At 41.3% G+C, this 18,624-nt stretch overlaps 1 protein-coding gene across 1 annotated transcript in view; it reads right to left on the bottom strand.

Moving 5' to 3' along the window:
* Nucleotides 1-18,624, bottom strand: part of LOC112113796 (rap1 GTPase-GDP dissociation stimulator 1-like) — a 42,376-nt gene that overhangs the window by 12,047 nt on the left and 11,705 nt on the right. Inside the window, exons 3-9 of the mRNA XM_029912005.1 lie at nt 16,847-16,969; nt 16,559-16,684; nt 13,376-13,504; nt 11,758-11,883; nt 10,242-10,385; nt 7,774-7,905; nt 3,654-3,788 (exon numbers count right to left, since the gene is read on the bottom strand). Coding sequence (XP_029767865.1) covers nt 3,654-3,788; nt 7,774-7,905; nt 10,242-10,385; nt 11,758-11,883; nt 13,376-13,504; nt 16,559-16,684; nt 16,847-16,969 — 915 coding nt within the window. The remainder of the gene's footprint in view (nt 1-3,653; nt 3,789-7,773; nt 7,906-10,241; nt 10,386-11,757; nt 11,884-13,375; nt 13,505-16,558; nt 16,685-16,846; nt 16,970-18,624) is intronic.

Here is an 18,624-nt window from a genome sequence, read left to right as displayed (position 1 = left end):
GTTCGTAATTTCCTTTGGTTCCAGTAGCACAAGCGCAAACCCCAGTCTCTTGATTGTAGTAGAATTTGCCAGGAAACCCCCCTGTACTACTCAGTTTGAATCAATTAACAACACCTCTTGTGCCTATCCGTAAGTTTTAGAACGTCTAATTGATTTCCATCTTATGTTCTGTTTGAATTCCCTGGCAGTTTTATCTTTTGCCCCTTTAAAGGTGTAGCCTGTGCAGTATTAATGCTGAAGGGGAGTATGTCATCAGTATGGGAGCTCTGCTGATAATTTCCATATTTTGAGGTTTGCTTTAGTGGCGATGGCTAGCAAAGACCTGGGATGAGAATAGGATTTCACAGAATTTATAAGTGCTGTGATCTGCACATTACTGTTCCTTTTAAGTAAATCACAGTGTGTGGATTTTCTTTCTTTTAAAATTCTCCAGTTGCTTTCATTAGTTCCTTTCATGCAGCCTCTGGTAACTGATAGATTTCTTTATATAGCCCTCATCTATGATTTTTTTTTCCTTTTCATGTTCTGATGCACAGCTTGTTAGTTTCCCAGAAGAAACTCACACTTCAAAAGATCATGATATGTTTGTAATAGATATTTGAACAACAAAGATTACCAAAATTAAATTAGACTCATGATCAATGCACAAATATCTGATAACACATAGTTCAACACATTAAAGTACAACCACACAAGCCATTAAGATTGGCTGGCATTTGGTCTATCTTAGCAAGGAAGGATACAGGAGGAATTAAACTACATGTTGATAGATCCTATATACTATGCAAGGTCTGGGTCATTCACTGCTTGGTTAAGACATCTCCAAGGAACGTTTAGGTACTATACTACAGAAAGTGGGATTGGGGATTCACTGGAGGGGGTTCTTCCTCTTGAGTTTGTATCATACCAATGTCACAGACTGCTGTTAAGGAGAACTGAGCACTGGAAGAGCTATCTTTCAGATGAGAGATTAATCAATATCCTCGCTCCTTGTGATCATTAAAGATCCCACAGCACATAGTACAAGAATAAAGTCAATTAGAGTTTTTGAAGTTTTGAAAATCTCACCCTACATTCTAATGTATGTAATTACATCCTGCTTACCTAAATTACCCTCACTGTTTCAGCTGGATAAGGTATTATTTCCCCCTTCCTGGCTTAAAGTGTTGTGTAGTATTGCTCTGCACTGTTAAACAGCTGTTAAATTTCCTCCCAGAGACTGTAGCAGCAGTGTTTGTATTCCAAGGTCAGACTGTTTGCTTGTGCTACCTTATGTAGTGCAGCAGTGAGGAAAGGTGCCACAAGATCCTGGGAAAGAGCTTTTTAAAAAGCAGATGCAGGATAAGTACTGTCATTGCCAAACCAGGGCCTGTGCACATGATCCTAAGGCTTAGCCACGGAAGGGAACAGGTTCCTGGTTAAAGTCAAGCAGAGAGACAGTGGAAGGTCAGCGCTAAGGAGCTCCAGGAATTGGAGAGCAGAAACTTTAGGTTAGTTCACGTGCAAAGGCACAGTCAGACCATCAGTAGAATGTGATGTCTGTAGAATAGCTTATTAATTTTTGCTGTATATAAGCATGGGTATTATCTCAGCATTTCTGTGCTAGAAGGCTTCCCTGAAATGGGAAGTAGTGCTCAACCATCTGTTACTTCCAGGTTATGACTAATAAAGCACCTTTCTTTGCTTTAAACATTCATCCTTCTCTGTGCTCCTGCACCCCAACATAAGAGCTTCCATGTAGGAGGGTAAGTATATGACTTGTTTGGGATTTATATGCCTGCATAGCATGGACATCTTGTGCACTTGACCCTGTTATGCACTTGTAACTAAAGCTACTTTGCAGTAATAGCTACATTTGTCATGCAATGCCAGATTGTTCTTAAATGAAGGAAATATGGTTTAAAATATATCTGGGTGGAACTGGATTTTCCATTTTATGGGAAATTCCATTATTTAAAAAAAAAAAATCTGTTCCAAAATTGATCAAAAGCAAATAATGAAATTTCCCAAAACAGAATTTTTATCAAAACATTTAATTTGGATTTTTGATCCTTTAAAACTTGTAAAAATTTGTTTTGGAAAGTTGTTTCAAAAACTGAAACAGTGAATTCCAAGAATGTCAAAATGGGATGTTTCAACATTATTGAAAAGCTTCATTTTATTTTTTTCTTAACAAAATTGTCAGAAACATTTTTAAACACTTTGATTTTGATTAAAAACAGCTCTAGTTAAATATGCCATAAAATTGTTGTACGCTTTTAGCACCAAGAAACACCTGTATGTTGGGCTGTATCCACACACACACACACACACACACATACATATATGCTGATTTATGCAAGATGTTGCATTAGAAAATTTTAGAAAATTTCTCCTCTTCACCTTTCAAATGAATATCACCAGTTTAGAACAATTGACAGGGACTGTGCTATGAAGTACATTGCAATTAAAAAAAAATACTCACGCACATCGCTCGCCCACGCCGCTTCTCGCCGCCCCCATTGGCCCAGGACGGCGAACCATGGCCAGTGGGGGCCGCGATCAGCAGAACCTGCCGCATCAGCAGGTAAATAAAACTGGCCCGGCCTGCCAGGGTGCTTACCCTGGTGAGCCGCGTGCCGAACGTTGCCGACCCCTGCTCTAGTTTAATCAACACACAGGCCCCACCCAGTTTGCCAGGGTACCCGACTTTAAACATGAGTATTGAGAGAAATGAATGAACTTCTGAAATTAAACATGTTTTCTTCAGAGAGAGACCATTTACCAAATATTAAAAGGAGGCAGTGAAGAAGAGGCACAAGATCTAGCTACTAGTCAATAGGAGAAGGATACAACTATATTCCATGGGACTAATTTTGCTTTATTTTGACAAACTCTTGGACATTTTTATCATAGAATGTCACAATTTTGTGCTCAGACAAGTTAAACAACCTGGTCAGTTTAGCATTGAGAGAGGGGACTTCCAAGAACACCCTGTTGCTGCAGATAGTAGTACAGTATTGGTGGCTCTGGAGTTGGCACTTTTTCCTCTGAGCCAGTGCTAAATCAATGCCCCAACATCATTTTGGGTGGCAGTGTACTGTTAGAAGTGTTCAGACAAATTAATTCCTGCTCTCAGTTGCACTCCCAGACAGCAGAGCTGCATTTGACATGAGATGACGCATAGAACCAATGTCCTGACGTATTTATTAATGATCTCAAGAGCAGAAACTCTACAGTGCAACATATAGGTCAAATTTTAACTCATTCTAAATTAGTATTGGTTTCAAAGAAGGAGAGGAGCAGTTTTTAAAATCCTTTGAAGATATAATGTGATATAATTCCTTTCTGCCTCCTACACTGCTTAAAGTGTATCTACTGTTCTTCATTTCCTGTCCTGTTATATAGTGTTTGTGTGCAATGTTAAGCCATTTCAGTAGTGATTAATAAGATCCCTGTGAATAATTTCAAGCTCCTTAACTTTCTGTACATGAGTAGTCCCAGTCAGTTATTCACATGCATGAATTATTTTGCAGGAAAAAAAGCTCAGACACCTGTCAGAATCTGAAAATGCACCAGAATCTGTGACTTCAGTGGATCTACACTAGGTATTGACCTGTCCCTCCATGGACACCAGTTGTTTATGGATAGGAGATTGTCTACCAGCTCTGTACCTGGGATAGCAAGGTTTCGAAGGGCACTCAGTGCAGCATGTTGAACAGAAACGTCCCCATTGTCCACGTGTTGCTCTAAAAGGTCCAAAAGCTGAAGTACCACTCCCAGCTGCACCATCCGTACGCAGTTGCCATCTTAAGAAAGAGGGGAAAACAAGCATTCAGGAGGAGAGATGAGCCACAGTGATAGTTGTTATGCCCAGCAGTGTTCCACTGGGGAACACCAGAAACTATTGGCCTGGATGTTTTGTGGTTCAACAGGGATCACCTTTTAGCAAGAGCAATAGCAATCCTCAGCTGCACAGAACTTGCCCTCATGCTCAGCAAAGGTGACCTTAAGTTACCTTTACACCTGCCCTGAGCTTGCTTCCAGTGCAAGTTAACTTATGCCAGCTAAAATGGTCTGCTAGGGCTTTGGACTCACTGCCTGTAGGCCCCAGTTTACCCTCCAACAAGCCCCAATTCCATGATGGTAGAATCATTTGCTGCCTCATTAGGGCAGCTTTAATGTCATTCAGTGCCACTTTAGAGGCATCAAGAGATCTTGGGGGACTGAGGATCTGGCCCATCAAGTGTGAATCTGATCTCACTTACACTGATTTTACACCGCTATAACTCCACCAACTTCAGTGGAATTACTGCTGATTAACAGGTGTGAGAGGCGAATTGGTTTTATAGTTACTTTAGCCTCTTCAGTGTAAGGGACCGAATTCTGATCTTGCATTTATTACACTAGTTACCTGTTTAACACTGGTGAGAGTTGGAGCAAAATAATCAGTCCCAAGAAATCCCTGCTTTGTATTGCACGTTCTCCAAAATACTCTCCTTAGTGATGTACCTATCATGAAACTCTTCTGTCTTTGTTTTCTGTGTATTACACTGCAACGGGGTGTACCAACTCTGCACTGGCCCAGCAAGGGTTAACCACACACGCTGGGCCTGGGAGGCCATGCCCTCTTGTCCTTGTTGGGAATGCTCCCGGTGGAGGGAGCATATAAAAGGAAGCAGCTTAGCTCACTCTGGGCTGACTGAGGAGAGCAGATGTGTGCTACAGGCTCCTGCCAGGAAGCCGCTAGAGCCCCTGCCTGAAGAGGCCAAACATGCTGAATCCACCGTGGCACTCTGGTTTACGACGTAGGATGAGGGAGACAGGAAGCCACTAGCCTTTGAGGGACTCCAGGATTCGGAACCAAGGATAGGTAGTGGCCCAGGGGGCTCTGCATGTTGCCCCTGCCCCAAGTGCTGCCCCAGTAGCTCCCATTGGCCTGGAACCATGGCCAATGGGAGCTGCAAGCGCTGTGCCTGTGTATGGGACGGCGCGCAGAGCTGCCTGGCTGCCCCTACATGTAGGAGCTGGAGGGAGGACATGCCTCTGCTTCTGGGAGCTGCTTAAGGTAAGCACTGCCTGGAGCCTGTACCCCTGACCCCCCCCCGCCCCCCCACCCCCCCCCCCCGTCCCCGACCCCCCCCCCCCCCCCCCACCCCCTCCCCGTACCCTAACCCCCTGCTCCAGCCCAGAGCCCTCTCCCGCACCCTGAACTCCTAATTTTTGGCCCTACCCCAGAGCCTGCACCCCCAGCCAGAGCCCTCACCCCCTCCCACACCCCAAACCCCAATTTCTTGAGCATTCATGGCCCACCATACAAGTTCCATACCCAGATGTGGCCCTCGGGCCAAAAAGTTTGCCCACCCCTGTTCTAAACCATAGAATTGTTCAATGCCTTTTCTGCTGCAATATCTATCTCTTCCTGATCTGTGCTGAGGGATGCCAGGTTCTTTTCATAGGTTCCTTTTTGATGTGTGTCTCTAGCATCATCATTACCATTGCATTTCAGCTAAACTATGCTTTTTCCTTTGTTACATATCTCAGTTGAAACTTGTCAAATACTTGTGACATTTAAACGTGTACTTGTGAAAACTGACATTCCTTCTGATTTTGCAAATTTTATTCAAGAAAAATCTTTCAATTTCCATTCATTAATGCAGCTTTTAATAGTGACATTTTGTCTGTGATTTCTCAGACATGCTCCCCTGCAAGATCCTGGGTATTTTGAGATCAGAGGCCTGAGAAAATTCACAAGTCTCTTTGGGTGGCCATGTATCCTTTCTGGAAATAAGTCAAGGGTTTTGTTTGACAGAATGTTACAGGTAAAATATGTAGTGTGAGGTTTTTTAATAGGCTCAAGTCTATACTGAAATAGTCTCACTTCCACTGAACTAGAGAGAGAGAGAATGACAATACCCTTCCTCCTCTAGTAATATGCAAAAAGCCACAATCCCTTTAGTGGCCAGCTTTCTTTGACTGTTGCAAAGCTCCCAAGTGGCTCTTTCTTTCTATGGATTTTTGCCTGTATGATGGCAGCCTTGCATGCACCTTCAATTTAATGGCTCACAGTTAAAACTGGCTAGGAACAGCTATTTTCTCAGCTGCAAAAGCTGTCATCTTTTTTCCCTGCCTCATCAGAGGTCCCTTAGCACTGCAATCAGATAGTCACAGGATTTCTTTACTTAGATTAAAGACTGTGCATACATCAGCAGCACAGACTGAGGCCAGACAGGGATTATTCACTTCTTCTACCCAGAATGTCTAATGTGGGGGGTCGAGGGGATGGCACCGGGGGAGAAGGAATTAAATAAAAAGTCATTCAGCCAAACATATTAAATCGATGTTAGCAAGTTTTTAAAGGCATAGAGGACATTTCCAATGAGCAATAATGTACAATATTCACTGCTAGGTAAAATGCAATCAAGAACTCAAGCCGGTGTGTGTGGGTGTGTGTGAGAACAGAAAAAGAGTTAAGGATGGGGCTGTGTCATTTGTTAAAATGACTGGGCAGCTCCATTAGCTCTTCCAGTAGAACTGATCAAATATTTTATTATGATGACCCACAAAATGTAGGAATTCATCTGGCTTTGAGTTGGGTTATAAAAGCCCCACTATGTTAACTGAGAGTTTTTCTATGGACGGCAGTGTCCAAGGCCTAGCTGTTAGACTCAAGGTGCCTCTAAACCATGTCCTTTTAACAGTGCTATCAATATAAGTGCAGTTCATTTCCTATCCTATAGGCAATGCCACTTTATGTTCCTCTGCTTATAGTCCTTAGCAATCACTGTTGCTTTCTTTACACTGAGGGTACATAGGGTGACAAAATGGTCTCCCTTGAAATTTCATCCCTAATTTCAAGCCACTCAATTTTTCTTCTGAAATGACTATGGGTAAAAGGTTCCAGAGCAAGTAAGTCTCTTTTGGAAATGGGCCTTACACACTTAGGAACCTGCATCACTTGGTGATTTTGAAAGTTTTATCCTACATCAGAATGAAGGGGAAGTGGGGTTCACACAGAGCCCCTGGCATCAGGGGAGGAGAGAGTGGGTGAGATGCATGGAGTCCCTAAAATAGGAGCAGGAGGGGAAGGTTGCATGAAGCCTCTAGTATGTGCAATGACCTTGACCAACAGAAGCAAAGCGTTCAACCCTCTAGTAATAGCAAGTGACTGAGTGAAATGAGGCCTAATGGTCCACACTCAATGGCATTTTGAGAACTTTTCAAGACTACTCCTGCTTAATTTCTAGTTTCAGGGAAAGTTCCAGGTATCAGTAGGAAGAAGTCTATCTGTTTTGGTGACAACTGGAAAAGTGGAACACCAGAAAAACCTGCTTTCCTCACAGGGTCCATTTGGTGCTGCAGGCTGAGGAGCATTATGACATCAGAGATAATTCAGCCAGTCAGCACTTCCTCCCTCCAATTCATTTGCATAGTTCATTTCCATTGATTGAAGTGAGTCAGCAAATGAAACTGCAGGTCAGGACTGAGGTGCTTTGACATTTGTGAGGGTGCTGGGGTTCAGGATTGGAATAGTGGAAGATGCTTTAGAACAGGAGCTATATTAACTGAGTAGGAGTGAGGCTGGAGACTTGCCCACACAATGACATTGAAATGATTAGCATCCATAATGTAAAGATACACACACACATTTTTGTTTTCCTATTCGATGGCGATGAGTGTGTGTGTGCGTGTGTGTTTGTGCCATGAAATCTAATAGTATTACACTCTCTAATAAGAAACAAACAATACCACCTATCTTGGTCACTTTGATGGGTAATGAATAAGCAATCTTACCATTCCTGGCAAAGTTAGCAACAGCCAGTGCTCCTGTCAGCTGCAGCTGGGGGTGATTGGATGCAAGCCAGGTACCAACCTTCTGGTAGATAATGCCACATCCATTAGCAAACATCTTCTGCATGGATTCATCTGTGACACAATAAATGAAGAGAAGCCTAAAAGTACATCTAAGTTCTACTTTGCATCTATTATAGAATAGTACTGCTCAAGGTTTCAGAAGTTTGTAGACGATTGTTTCCTCTAACAGAACACCAGAGTTGGCAGGAAGGTGAAGTGAAGGTTATAAAATTGATCGTTCTAGATGTCTTACACTAATCCACACACTCAATATATGGCTAGTAGCCTTATGCAAGATTCCCCACACTATTTTTAGCTATATGCTCCAGTCTTACATGAAAGGACCATCCTCTTCAGAAGGTGTGAAGTTATTCAGTCTTGTGGTAGTCCACTGGTGGGTTTCTCCCAAGCAGAGGCATAATACAATAGCAATTGTATATGAAGCTTTGGAGGAACAGAGCCGTTCCTCTGTGTTGAACTGATGCCTGTATAAATCTAAGTGCTAAGTGCCTTATCTTCTCATGAAATCAGTACCTTGCAGGATGGAATCTTAAGTGGCAATGTTATCACAGTTCAGATAAAGGCTAGATCATGTAAAGGGGTGTGTGTGTGTGTGTGTGTGTTGCCACTTAAGATTCCATCCTGCAAGGTACTGATTTCATGAGAAGATGAAGGCACTTAGCACTCTGCAGGATAGATTTATACAGGCATCAGTTCAACACAGAGTGAACGGCTCTATTCCTCCAAAGCTTCATATACAATTGCTATTGTATTATGCCTCTGCTTGGGAGAAACCCACTAGTGGACTACAACAAGACTGAATAACTTCATACCTTCTGAAGAGGATGGTCCTTTCATGCAAGACTGGACACACACGTGTAATCCATGCATGGAAATCTCATAGGATTTACAAGTGGGGATTGAGGGAATAGTATGTATCTACTGTGTTTCCAAGCTCGGTGTCACTATGTTACTTGTTGAGATCTGCATAGGCTAAATGCAATTTTAAGAATGAAAGCCATAGATCTGTGATTAGTAATCTGGAACTAGTTCTTTATACTGAGAAATTCAAATATACTGTAGTGTTTAACTCAGAGAAATGTTTGCCACAGCTTCATAACTTTTAAGAAAAGTTTAATTAAATTGTAAGTTACCTTGAGATTTTGGCAAAGGATGCAATGTAAATGCATGATTCTGTGCAGTTATTCTTTAATTCATGTAGCCCCAAATGCTGCAAAGCTGTCAACCATACAAGGCCATCTGAACCAAATTACAATTAGGATCAGCAGAGATAGCTGCTAACATTTTTCTGCTATACCTTATGGTTGAGAATGGATTCTATGTGTCTCACAGATCTAAAGCAGCATCTCAGATGTCTTCTATGACATTTTATGCTCTCTGTTTTCAAAAGTGGCTGCTGGACTCTGTCCCTTCTCATAGTGCAGCAGTGTGACCGAGGAAATGAGAGGTCTGGGGCAGCAAAATGTATATTCTAGAAGGTCAGTGTCCTCCATTTTCATTACATAGAAACATGTAATACAAAGCAATTTTAAATTCTTATGTTTCCTTCCTTCACTAATTCAGATGGCTGAAATACTTGCTCCATTTTTGAATAATAAATGAAGAATACATAATGGGTATTTAAATGTACTGAGTGAGTTAAGGTGTATTGAGGGGAAAATTGAGAACACCAGTCTATCAGATTGCCATGTCAGAAGCCAGTTTACTTGAAAGGACCCATCATACTGTGAAATGTCTCCATGAGAAAGGGGGCAGATACAGGGTCTTCATATAGACCTATGACTGAATTAGTCAGCAGCAGAGCTTAGTCTGTGGAGACTGATGTAGGCACTGTCTGTGCTATAACAGTAGTATTTTTAGTCCCTCACTTCACATTATTGGCCAGATTGTGGAACTACACTGGTTTACAGCAGCTAAGGATCTGGCCCTTTAAAATTGGAGGTTAATTCAAGAAATATAGTTTAGTCCTATATCTGACCTTTTCTTACTTTTGGGGAGGACTGTGTATTTCTGGCTACCCAGAGGAGCCAGGTTATCACAAAGTTGGAGAAACCCAGCTCTAGATGGACTGGACTGACACACAAAGCCACAATTAAGAAGGCAGTACCCTATTCTATTGCATTTCTAGCCTCCGCCTAGGAGCAGGCATAGTGGTATTAAATGCCTGAGGCAAAATGTGTATATGCTTGGAGGAAAATATGGCAACATGAGCATTACAATCATAGTGTAAGTGGGAAAAAAACAGAATGGCTGTTGAGAAGAATTCCCCCAAGGAAACTTGAAACAACAGGCTGCAGCTGTGCCTGCAGAAAGGAAATGAAAGCACAGGAGCAGATGGAAATCCCTGCTGCTAATGGGACTTTCTACTACTTCTCCATGCATCTTACCTCCAAGAAGCAGAGACACAATGAGATTTGATGCAGCCTTCACACTGCACAGATCTTCAGCCTGTGAACTGCCCTGGAGCCTCAGCAGGATCTCTGACAGTGCCTCATGCACACCCGCCTCTACCATTTGCACTTTCAAAGCATCTGCAGAGGTCAGGAGAACATGCATATTAATGGCTTCTCTTTGGGTCACTGCATAAAAAGTGAATGCAAGGAGGCTAAATCCCCAGTAAATTTAAGTCAGGATGTTTCTAGGTGCAGTAACTTGTGGGACTCTTGTTCATAAACAGGGATGTTGCCATTGGAAAACACCACACTCAGAATAAATACACCTTTTAGATAGATCATTGTAATTTTTTTGAGCAGGGGGAGGGGGAGAGGATGAGGCAACTGTGGAATTTCTATTGCAATTTACAACGTTTTGTGCTTTTAAAAATTACGTTTCAGATGTTCTTTGTCACATACTTTATAACTAGAGTGATATCTTTTAAGAATTGCAAAATACTAATGTAAAAGACAAAAGTATACTTTAATAGGTGTGTGTTGGTGTTGCCAGCTTGCAACTTGGCAGCACCATGGCCATATTTCTCAGAGTGGGGGATTTTTTCCCAGTGGTGTTAATATTGAGTTTGAACAAAACAAACAGCTTTGATAACATCTCTAGCTATTACTCTTTTCACTCCAGTGTGGGGAATGCTGTTTGGCCACTCATTCCACTAGACTTCCTGGTGCTGATAAACCCTGAACAAATTATGTCATATAGCAATGTCTTGAACAAACAAATAAAACCCCACAAATATTTTGATGGAGGAAATGAAAAACTGGGCCATTTCAGGCACCCCAAAGAAGTTCCTTGGACATCATATGAAGACAGGGGACCGTCCCTGTGAAACCCGGCTGTATATCTCTTTCATTATAAATAAATACACAAAGGTAAACATTTGGAGTTAGAAATATTCCTGGAAATACCATTTTCATGAAATTATTGATTTAGCATTAACTATCATTTGATTCACTGAAGTAGACTGGCCTCATTAGTCAACCACTGCAGATTATGATTGTTTTAATAAATGGGCTGCTTTTATCTCCATTTATACCCATTACAATTTTTAAAGTATCTTTAGAATCAGCTCCCAGTCATTGTTCTGAGGTCCCAGTAATCTTCTGCATTCCCATACAGTATGGAGGCTGTGTGTATTATACACAAAGTTATCAAATGGTTCATTTTACACCACTCCCTTACCATATATTTTATTCAGGCTCATTTCCTCCTCCACTGTCCCAAAGATCCACGTTTTAAAATGATGTGTGAAATCCTGGCCCCACTGAAGTCAATGGAATTTTTCCATTGACATCAATCTGGCCAGGATTTCACCCATCATTTCTGTGAGGAGGGGCTTATGTCCCTGCCTCCAGTAATGGAATGCCACTGAAAACCCCAGAGTGTTCATTGTAGCCACTATGCTAGTATCCTCCATACTAAGGAGCCTAGTCCACAAGATAAGAGAACCCTTACCATTCTCCGCTAGCATCTGTAGAACCTCAATGATGGTTTCTATCCTCTGATGGTTCTCTGCCCTTCTCAGCTGCTTCACTAGATGTTCAGCAACCTTTGTCTTGCTTAGAGCCTCCTTAGCTATCTCTGTGTGGATAATAATGGCATGATTTTGTATGTTTTCATACCTAAATGTAATACTGTTAAAAAAACTCTGTCCCTACAGAGATGAGTGGATGCTACTTTGAATCTAGTTGCCTTGCTAATTTGTTTTTTCCCCTTAAATCCCCTCAAATGATTAGATGTTACATGTATGAAACAATCTGCCTCATTTTTCTTCTGCTGTCTAATCCAGTGGTGTAATTCCTGTGGCTATGCCTTTTTAATAATGGTCAAGCAATTGCTATCCTAACTCCATTGAATTCAATGGCTTTATAAACAGTGATGAATTCATCTTGTGGTATGACAGCATGTACCACTTTACCAGAACATTTTCTATGCAAAAGAAAGTATCCCAGCAAGAATCTAATCAACCTGTTCAGGATGGGCACTTATAGAGCTTTTGTGGAAAGTTTTTCAAAAGCTTTTGACATATATATGTGCCATAATGCCATGAGATATAGAACGTTTAACAATTTCAGAAAATATGTATAAAGGACATGGCTGAAATAGAATATGTCCAGAATGCGGTATTGCCAACATTAAGAGTTCAGAAACAAAGAGTCAACCCTTCCCCAAAAATCATGAGATTTTTTAAAAAAACATGCTGAGGTTTTTTTTTTTTTTTTTTTTTTTAAATTGTCTTCTGTTTTGTGAGCCATTAGGGTTTTTGTTTTAAGATTTTTATCAGCAACCATGAGGGCTAGAGATTTTTTTTTTCCAAACCAAATTTGAGGTTCTCACCATCATCACAGGATTTCCATAGTAAGAAAAATGAAAGACTTCACACCTGATTCTTCTCTCACTAACCTTGTATAAATCAGGAGCAACTCTGTTTCAAGTTAATGGAGCTACACCATTTTTAAACCAGTGTAAGTGAGAAAAGAATCAAGCCATTTTATTAAGACCTATAAAATGATGAATGGTAGAGAGAGAAGATGCATCAAAAATTCCTAGTGTCCCTTGTCCTGTATGAGATACACGAACAAAGATACTTAATGAAATTAAATTGCAACACATTTTAAATAAAAAGGAAGTACTATCATATACACTGTGATTGAAGTCAGTAGAGCTACATCAGTTTACACCAGCTAAGGACATGACACATTAATTTTCTCTGGGAAGAGGCTAGGACATGTATTAATCTTAGTTATTTGTGTGTGGCTGGTCAGCAACTGCTACAGGTTCTGGTGTTTAGTTATGAACGGTTAGAGAGTCTATTTAGATTGGCCACAAGGGGGCACATAGCAAGGAGGTAAACCTCTGTGTAACAAGAAATAAAGACAGCCTTGCATTTATGCCAACCGCAGGTTTCTAATCTCTATGCAGGGAAGTGCAGTGACTTTGTCTGATACTAGGTCAAAACATTTGCCTACTATGGCCAACCCTACTTGTGGAAACACTGCCTAAGAACAAGCCAGTGGTAGCATGAGAAAGGAAACCAATACAGTTGCAAATTTGGGAGTGTTTTAATGCCCACCTAGGTTTGCAAGGTTGCATAAGGCCAACAGGTTGACATGGACAAGTCGCTCACTGTCTGGGTAATCAGTTAATATCCTGACCAGTGATGTGATCACTCCTGCCTTCACCAGCTGCTCCTGAAGGTCACCTGGAAATCAAAAGCATAGAAATGAAAGGCAACAGGAATTTCATCTTGGATTAATCCATCATTATATTAGCTAGGGCATGGAGGAGGTATCACTAAAGTAAGAATTAAAACAAAATGTTGCTACAAGATACAGACTAGAAATAAGGTGCAAATTTTAACCAAGGGTAATTAACCATAGGAACAATTTGGGTTGTGGTGGATAATCTATTACTGGAAATATTAAATTTAAGATTAGATTTTTTTTAAAAAAATGCTCTAGTTAAACAGGAATTAATTCAGGGAGATCAAACTTTGATCACACTAGTCCATCCATTCTGGCCTTATATCACATGATCTTGACTCCATTATCCTTCCAAACTAACAAGAGTTTTACCTTGCCAATTCAGGTTAATATATATGTCCACATGGATAATATATATCCATGTGGATGGAAAATGAAGAATTCTGCTGTGAAATTACAAGACCAGAACTGCATCCTTAAACTCTACCCTCGTGATAAAACTGTTTTTTGGGAGCTGAGCAGTTAGGCCATTATAAAAGAGGTGTTAGTGGGAGTGAACATGTCAATGAGAGATGATACAACAGCCTAACATAGGAGATGACTAAAATGAAGACTAAGAGAGATGAGGTTTTGCAGTGCTTTAAGGATGTCATCATTTAATTGACTGCTTACCTCATTGTGGATAGTGTCAATAGCCCTAAATTGTGGAGCAGGCGGGTAAAGCTGCAGCAACACAAGATTCAGAACAAACTTCTCAGGACCATTATAGATTCATAGATTTCAAGGCCAGAAGGCATTGTGATCATCTTGTCTGAACTTCAGTATAACACAGGCTGTAGAAATTCCTCAAAATAATTCCTAGAGCATATCTTGTAGGAAAACATCCAGTCTTCAATTTAAAATAGTCAGTGCTGTAGAATCCACTACAACCCTTGTGTGATGGGGTATCTGCCCCACATGGGCATGTAGGGGGTTAATAGAGGCCTTGGAGGCTGCACAGGGAAGCAGCCAATAGGAGAGAGGCTGTGAGGAGTAGCCAATATAAGAAGAGCTGCAGGGTTGTGCAGGGTCAGTAGCTGCATAGAGCTCAAGGAGGGAAGTTTGTGTTCCTAGCAAGAGGAAGGCATGTCAGTACTTTGGATAGAGAGCAGTGTCTGAAGACCCTAAGAGGAGGTGCTGGGACACCAAGTGAAGAGGCTGAGGGAAGCATAGCAGTCATAGGGGAGTTAAGGAGACACACAACATGGCTATCATCGACAGGGTCCTTGGGCTGGGACCAGGAGTAGTTGGCGGGCCTGGGTCCTCGCCACTGGAATTGGCTGGACAGTTGGACTGCAGTACTAACCTGCAGAAGGGGAGAGCACAGATGGTGACATAGCCAGAGGGCTGTGTCATTGAAGAGGATGCCACAGTCCCTGGAGTGACATGGGTCAGAGAGCAGAAGTGACAGCGGGCAAGGCACCATCGGGAGAGAGTGTACCGACCTAAAGAGCTAATCTCCAAAATGGCAAGGAGGGGTATGGTGAGTCACATCCCGTCATACCTTGGTAAATTGTTCCAATGGTTAACTACCTGCACTGTTAAAAATGTATGCCTGGCCCTCATGCAGGTGTATGGGAGGGGGAACAGGCAGAATCTTAGGTAGGTCCCTCAGTGTATCAGTCAGTACAAATGAACTGGAGTGTCAGGCTTAGAGGTGGTTCAGGTTACTTTACCCACTGGAGCAGGATGAGAGCTAGCAACCAGATTGTGACTCTGGTTCACAGTCTAGTTCCAGGTGTGCTCCTGGGGCAGTGCAAACCTGTATCTTACATGAAGTTTGTGACACTGCCAAAACTTAGCTCTTTGCATTCTAGAATAATTGTGGTTGTTTCTGAGAAGATGCCTTTATGAAAGATAAAGGTTCTAAACATGTACCATTACAGTATGTTCTCTAGAAGGAAGACAGCATTATGCTTTCATATTGTTTAAACGGCTGTTCTCTTTCAGATGGAGAGGTAATCTGTGCTGTTCCAGTGCCAAAGAGTCTTAGGACATATAACAGCACTTCAGCTTAGCACCTCTCTGTATGGTGTTTTTATGTCTGAGAAGCCAGATCCTCAGCTAGTGTATGTCAGCATAGCTCCACTGAAGTCAATGGAGCTGCATCAGTTTACAAGAGGTGAGTATCTGGCTCTAAATATACACGGTTATTTTCCCACTTATTTATGAGATTTCTGACAGACTCAGATAATTGTAGCTATTCCAGTTCTGAAGCATCCAACCTGCCTTATCATCTACAATATTTTAATTCCCAACATGTTGCATTCTGTTTTGGGTTTCATCAAAATAAATCAAAGATGCCACAATATATGCCCAGATTGTTCCCTATGGCAAATTTTCCTAACAGTGAAACAGCATTGTTTTTATAAACACGTTTTACCATGAGAGGCAGTGCAGTTCAGAAGGTAAAGCAATGGATGTGGAATCAGAAGACCCGAGTTCTCTGCTACTGACTTCCTGTGTGATCTTGATCAAGGCAGTTCATCTTTGTTTCCCTTCCTCCCTTTGTCTTGTCTATTTAGACTAACCTCTTTGGGACAGGAAGTGTCTCTTATTGTATGCATGTACAATGCTTAGCACAATGGGGCCCTGATCTCAGTTGGGGTCTCTAGGCACTATTGTAATACAAATAATAATTGCAACTTAGTAAGAGGCAGTTTAATAAAACATGCTGTTCCTAAGTGAAAGCTACTTAAATGATTTGGCTGGGGGGTTGGTATTAACTTACTGTAATTACAATGAGTAAAAAAAAGTTATTCAAAAGTGAATCTAACCCCTTAATTATAGTCCCCTTGTTGTCAAAACCATGCTGTGTTTGCTAGTATGTGTCTATTGTAGAAGCAACTGGAAACTGAACTAGCACCACTGGCGCATAGCACTACATATAAAGCATGTTAGCCTCAGTCTAAGTAAAAAGCCCATATTAAAAAAAACAAAAACAACCCCCCCCCCCACAACTTTGCTACTGTAGCCAGAATGTACAGCACTCCTTCAGCAAATTGAGTACTTACTGTTTTCATAGCAGATGTGGCCAATGGCCCTCCCAGCATGAAGCAACATCTCTTGGTCCGTGCTTTCCAGCAGAGGTACCAAAGCTAGAACCAAACCTGCATCGATACATGGCTTCTTCATTTCCTCTGCACAGACAGAGGAGAGAAGCTGCTAGGAACTTGCCTTGTTGAAATAAAACCAATACATCAACTGCAAGGCCAATAATTAGCATCCATAAAACAGATAAGTAGATTGAAAGTATACAGGAATAATGGGTTTAACATTATTTATAGGAACACTTTACGTACCATTCTTTGCTATCTCTGCAATCACCTGGGCTGCCTTTACTGCACAGCTTGGATTGCCTTTGAGAATTTGAGCTAAAGTTGGGAAAATCCCAGTGTCTGTGAGTAGGCCGGAGGATCTTTGCTCTGCAATGATAAAGAAAGTTAACAGTAGCAGCAATGAATTTGATTTATTTACTGTATTTGCCTTCATGGTTTCTGTAGAGGTCTAGGCAGTGTTGGAATCAAGGTCCTGATTCAGCAAGGTACTTAAGTGCCTGCCTAACTTTAAGCATATGCTGTCACTGGGACTACTCATTTGTTCAAAGTCAGGTAAGTGCTTAAGAACCTTGCTGAATGGGACCCTATGTGTCAGACCTAAGAGGGAAACATTTCCATCTTCTCTGACTGTGAGAAATGAATGGTGGATGGTGTCTGGCCTGTCATCCAGCAGCTGTACAGCTAGCTGCTCCTAGCAATTAGGACTGACATTATACACCTATAGGAACTCCTGCTGACTCATGTCTAATTGTCATCAGGACACGGAGTCTTCTGGAGGATGGATATATAAACAAACACAGGCTCGTGTCAGCTGGGGAGAGTGGTGGGAGAGGGAAGGCTGGTCTTTTGACAAAGGGCTGTAAGAAATGCTACTCTTTCCTGCTTGAGCACTGGCTGTTATAAGTCTTTTTATGCTTTGACACTGGCTGAAGGAGGCTAAAACTTCAATAGAAAAAGTGGGACTCAGCCTGGTCATAAAAATATTTTTCCTAGCGTAATGGATTGCCTTATGCTATAGTCAGTAACGCATACCTTCCATCATGAAAAGACAACTTCCTTCGTACGCTATCCTGGAATAATTCCATGTTGTATGTAGATAGTAATAAAGAAACTTTAAAAAACAAAAGATTTTTATCTGCTAAGATGGATTGACCACCAAACTGCTTTTATTTATTTTTAAATAAACAAACAAACATGCCCCAACCCTGGCAAATAGGCCATTATCATACACAAGTGACATTTAAAGACTGAAATCATGCTAGGCATTTCTAAACATTTTATTACTTTGCTTGAACTACAACAATGTAACACAGCTGTTATTAGCTCTGTGATGATAGGCATCTCACTATCATGGTCTAGCATGGTGTTTGTGATTCACCTCTTACTTTCAAAAGACTTTCTATTGTTGCTCTAAAAATCTAAAATGATCTACATGTTTCTGGATACTGAGGAAAGGGAACATGTAATCTGAGATTTTTTTGGACACGTTTTCTAAAAGCACAATTTCTTCTAATGAAACTCAGTAAGTAACAGCATACACTATAATAAGTAAAACTTTGTAAAAAGTTGCAAATAACATAAGCTAAATATTGCCGCAAACAGCGAACACGATTTCCTTCTTAGATTAAGAATAAGATTACAAGAGGCTTGTGTACAAAACTCAGCACAACTTTAAATATTGAGCTCCAATCAGCATTTGCATAATAGTATTTTTGATTGAGGAATTTGGTGCCAAAGCAAATGCCTGTGCCGACAGGTGCAAGCTTCCCCAGTGCTACTGTTCTAATATACCTGAATCCTTAAGTACAACATCTTCTGTTTTTCCAGGCCTGTGCCCCAGTGTGCAGAAAATACCATCTGTGCCAAATTATGCAAGTCTTTGTTATGCAGGAAAATGACCTAGAGAATCTCTTGTGCATTTCTAACAGTGATGAGCCCAGTCCTGCAACCTTTTACTTGTGGACAAGTAATGAAGACGGCTGGCAGTACTGGGCAAGATCCACTCCAGAACAGAGGGATCC

The sequence above is a fragment of the Terrapene carolina genome, unplaced genomic scaffold (assembly GCF_002925995.2).
Source record: "Terrapene carolina triunguis isolate 2854851 unplaced genomic scaffold, T_m_triunguis-2.0 Scaffold146, whole genome shotgun sequence".
NCBI lineage: Eukaryota > Metazoa > Chordata > Testudines > Emydidae > Terrapene > Terrapene triunguis.
Note: the sequence above shows the minus strand (reverse complement) of the source record. Positions and strands in the feature narration are given on the sequence as shown.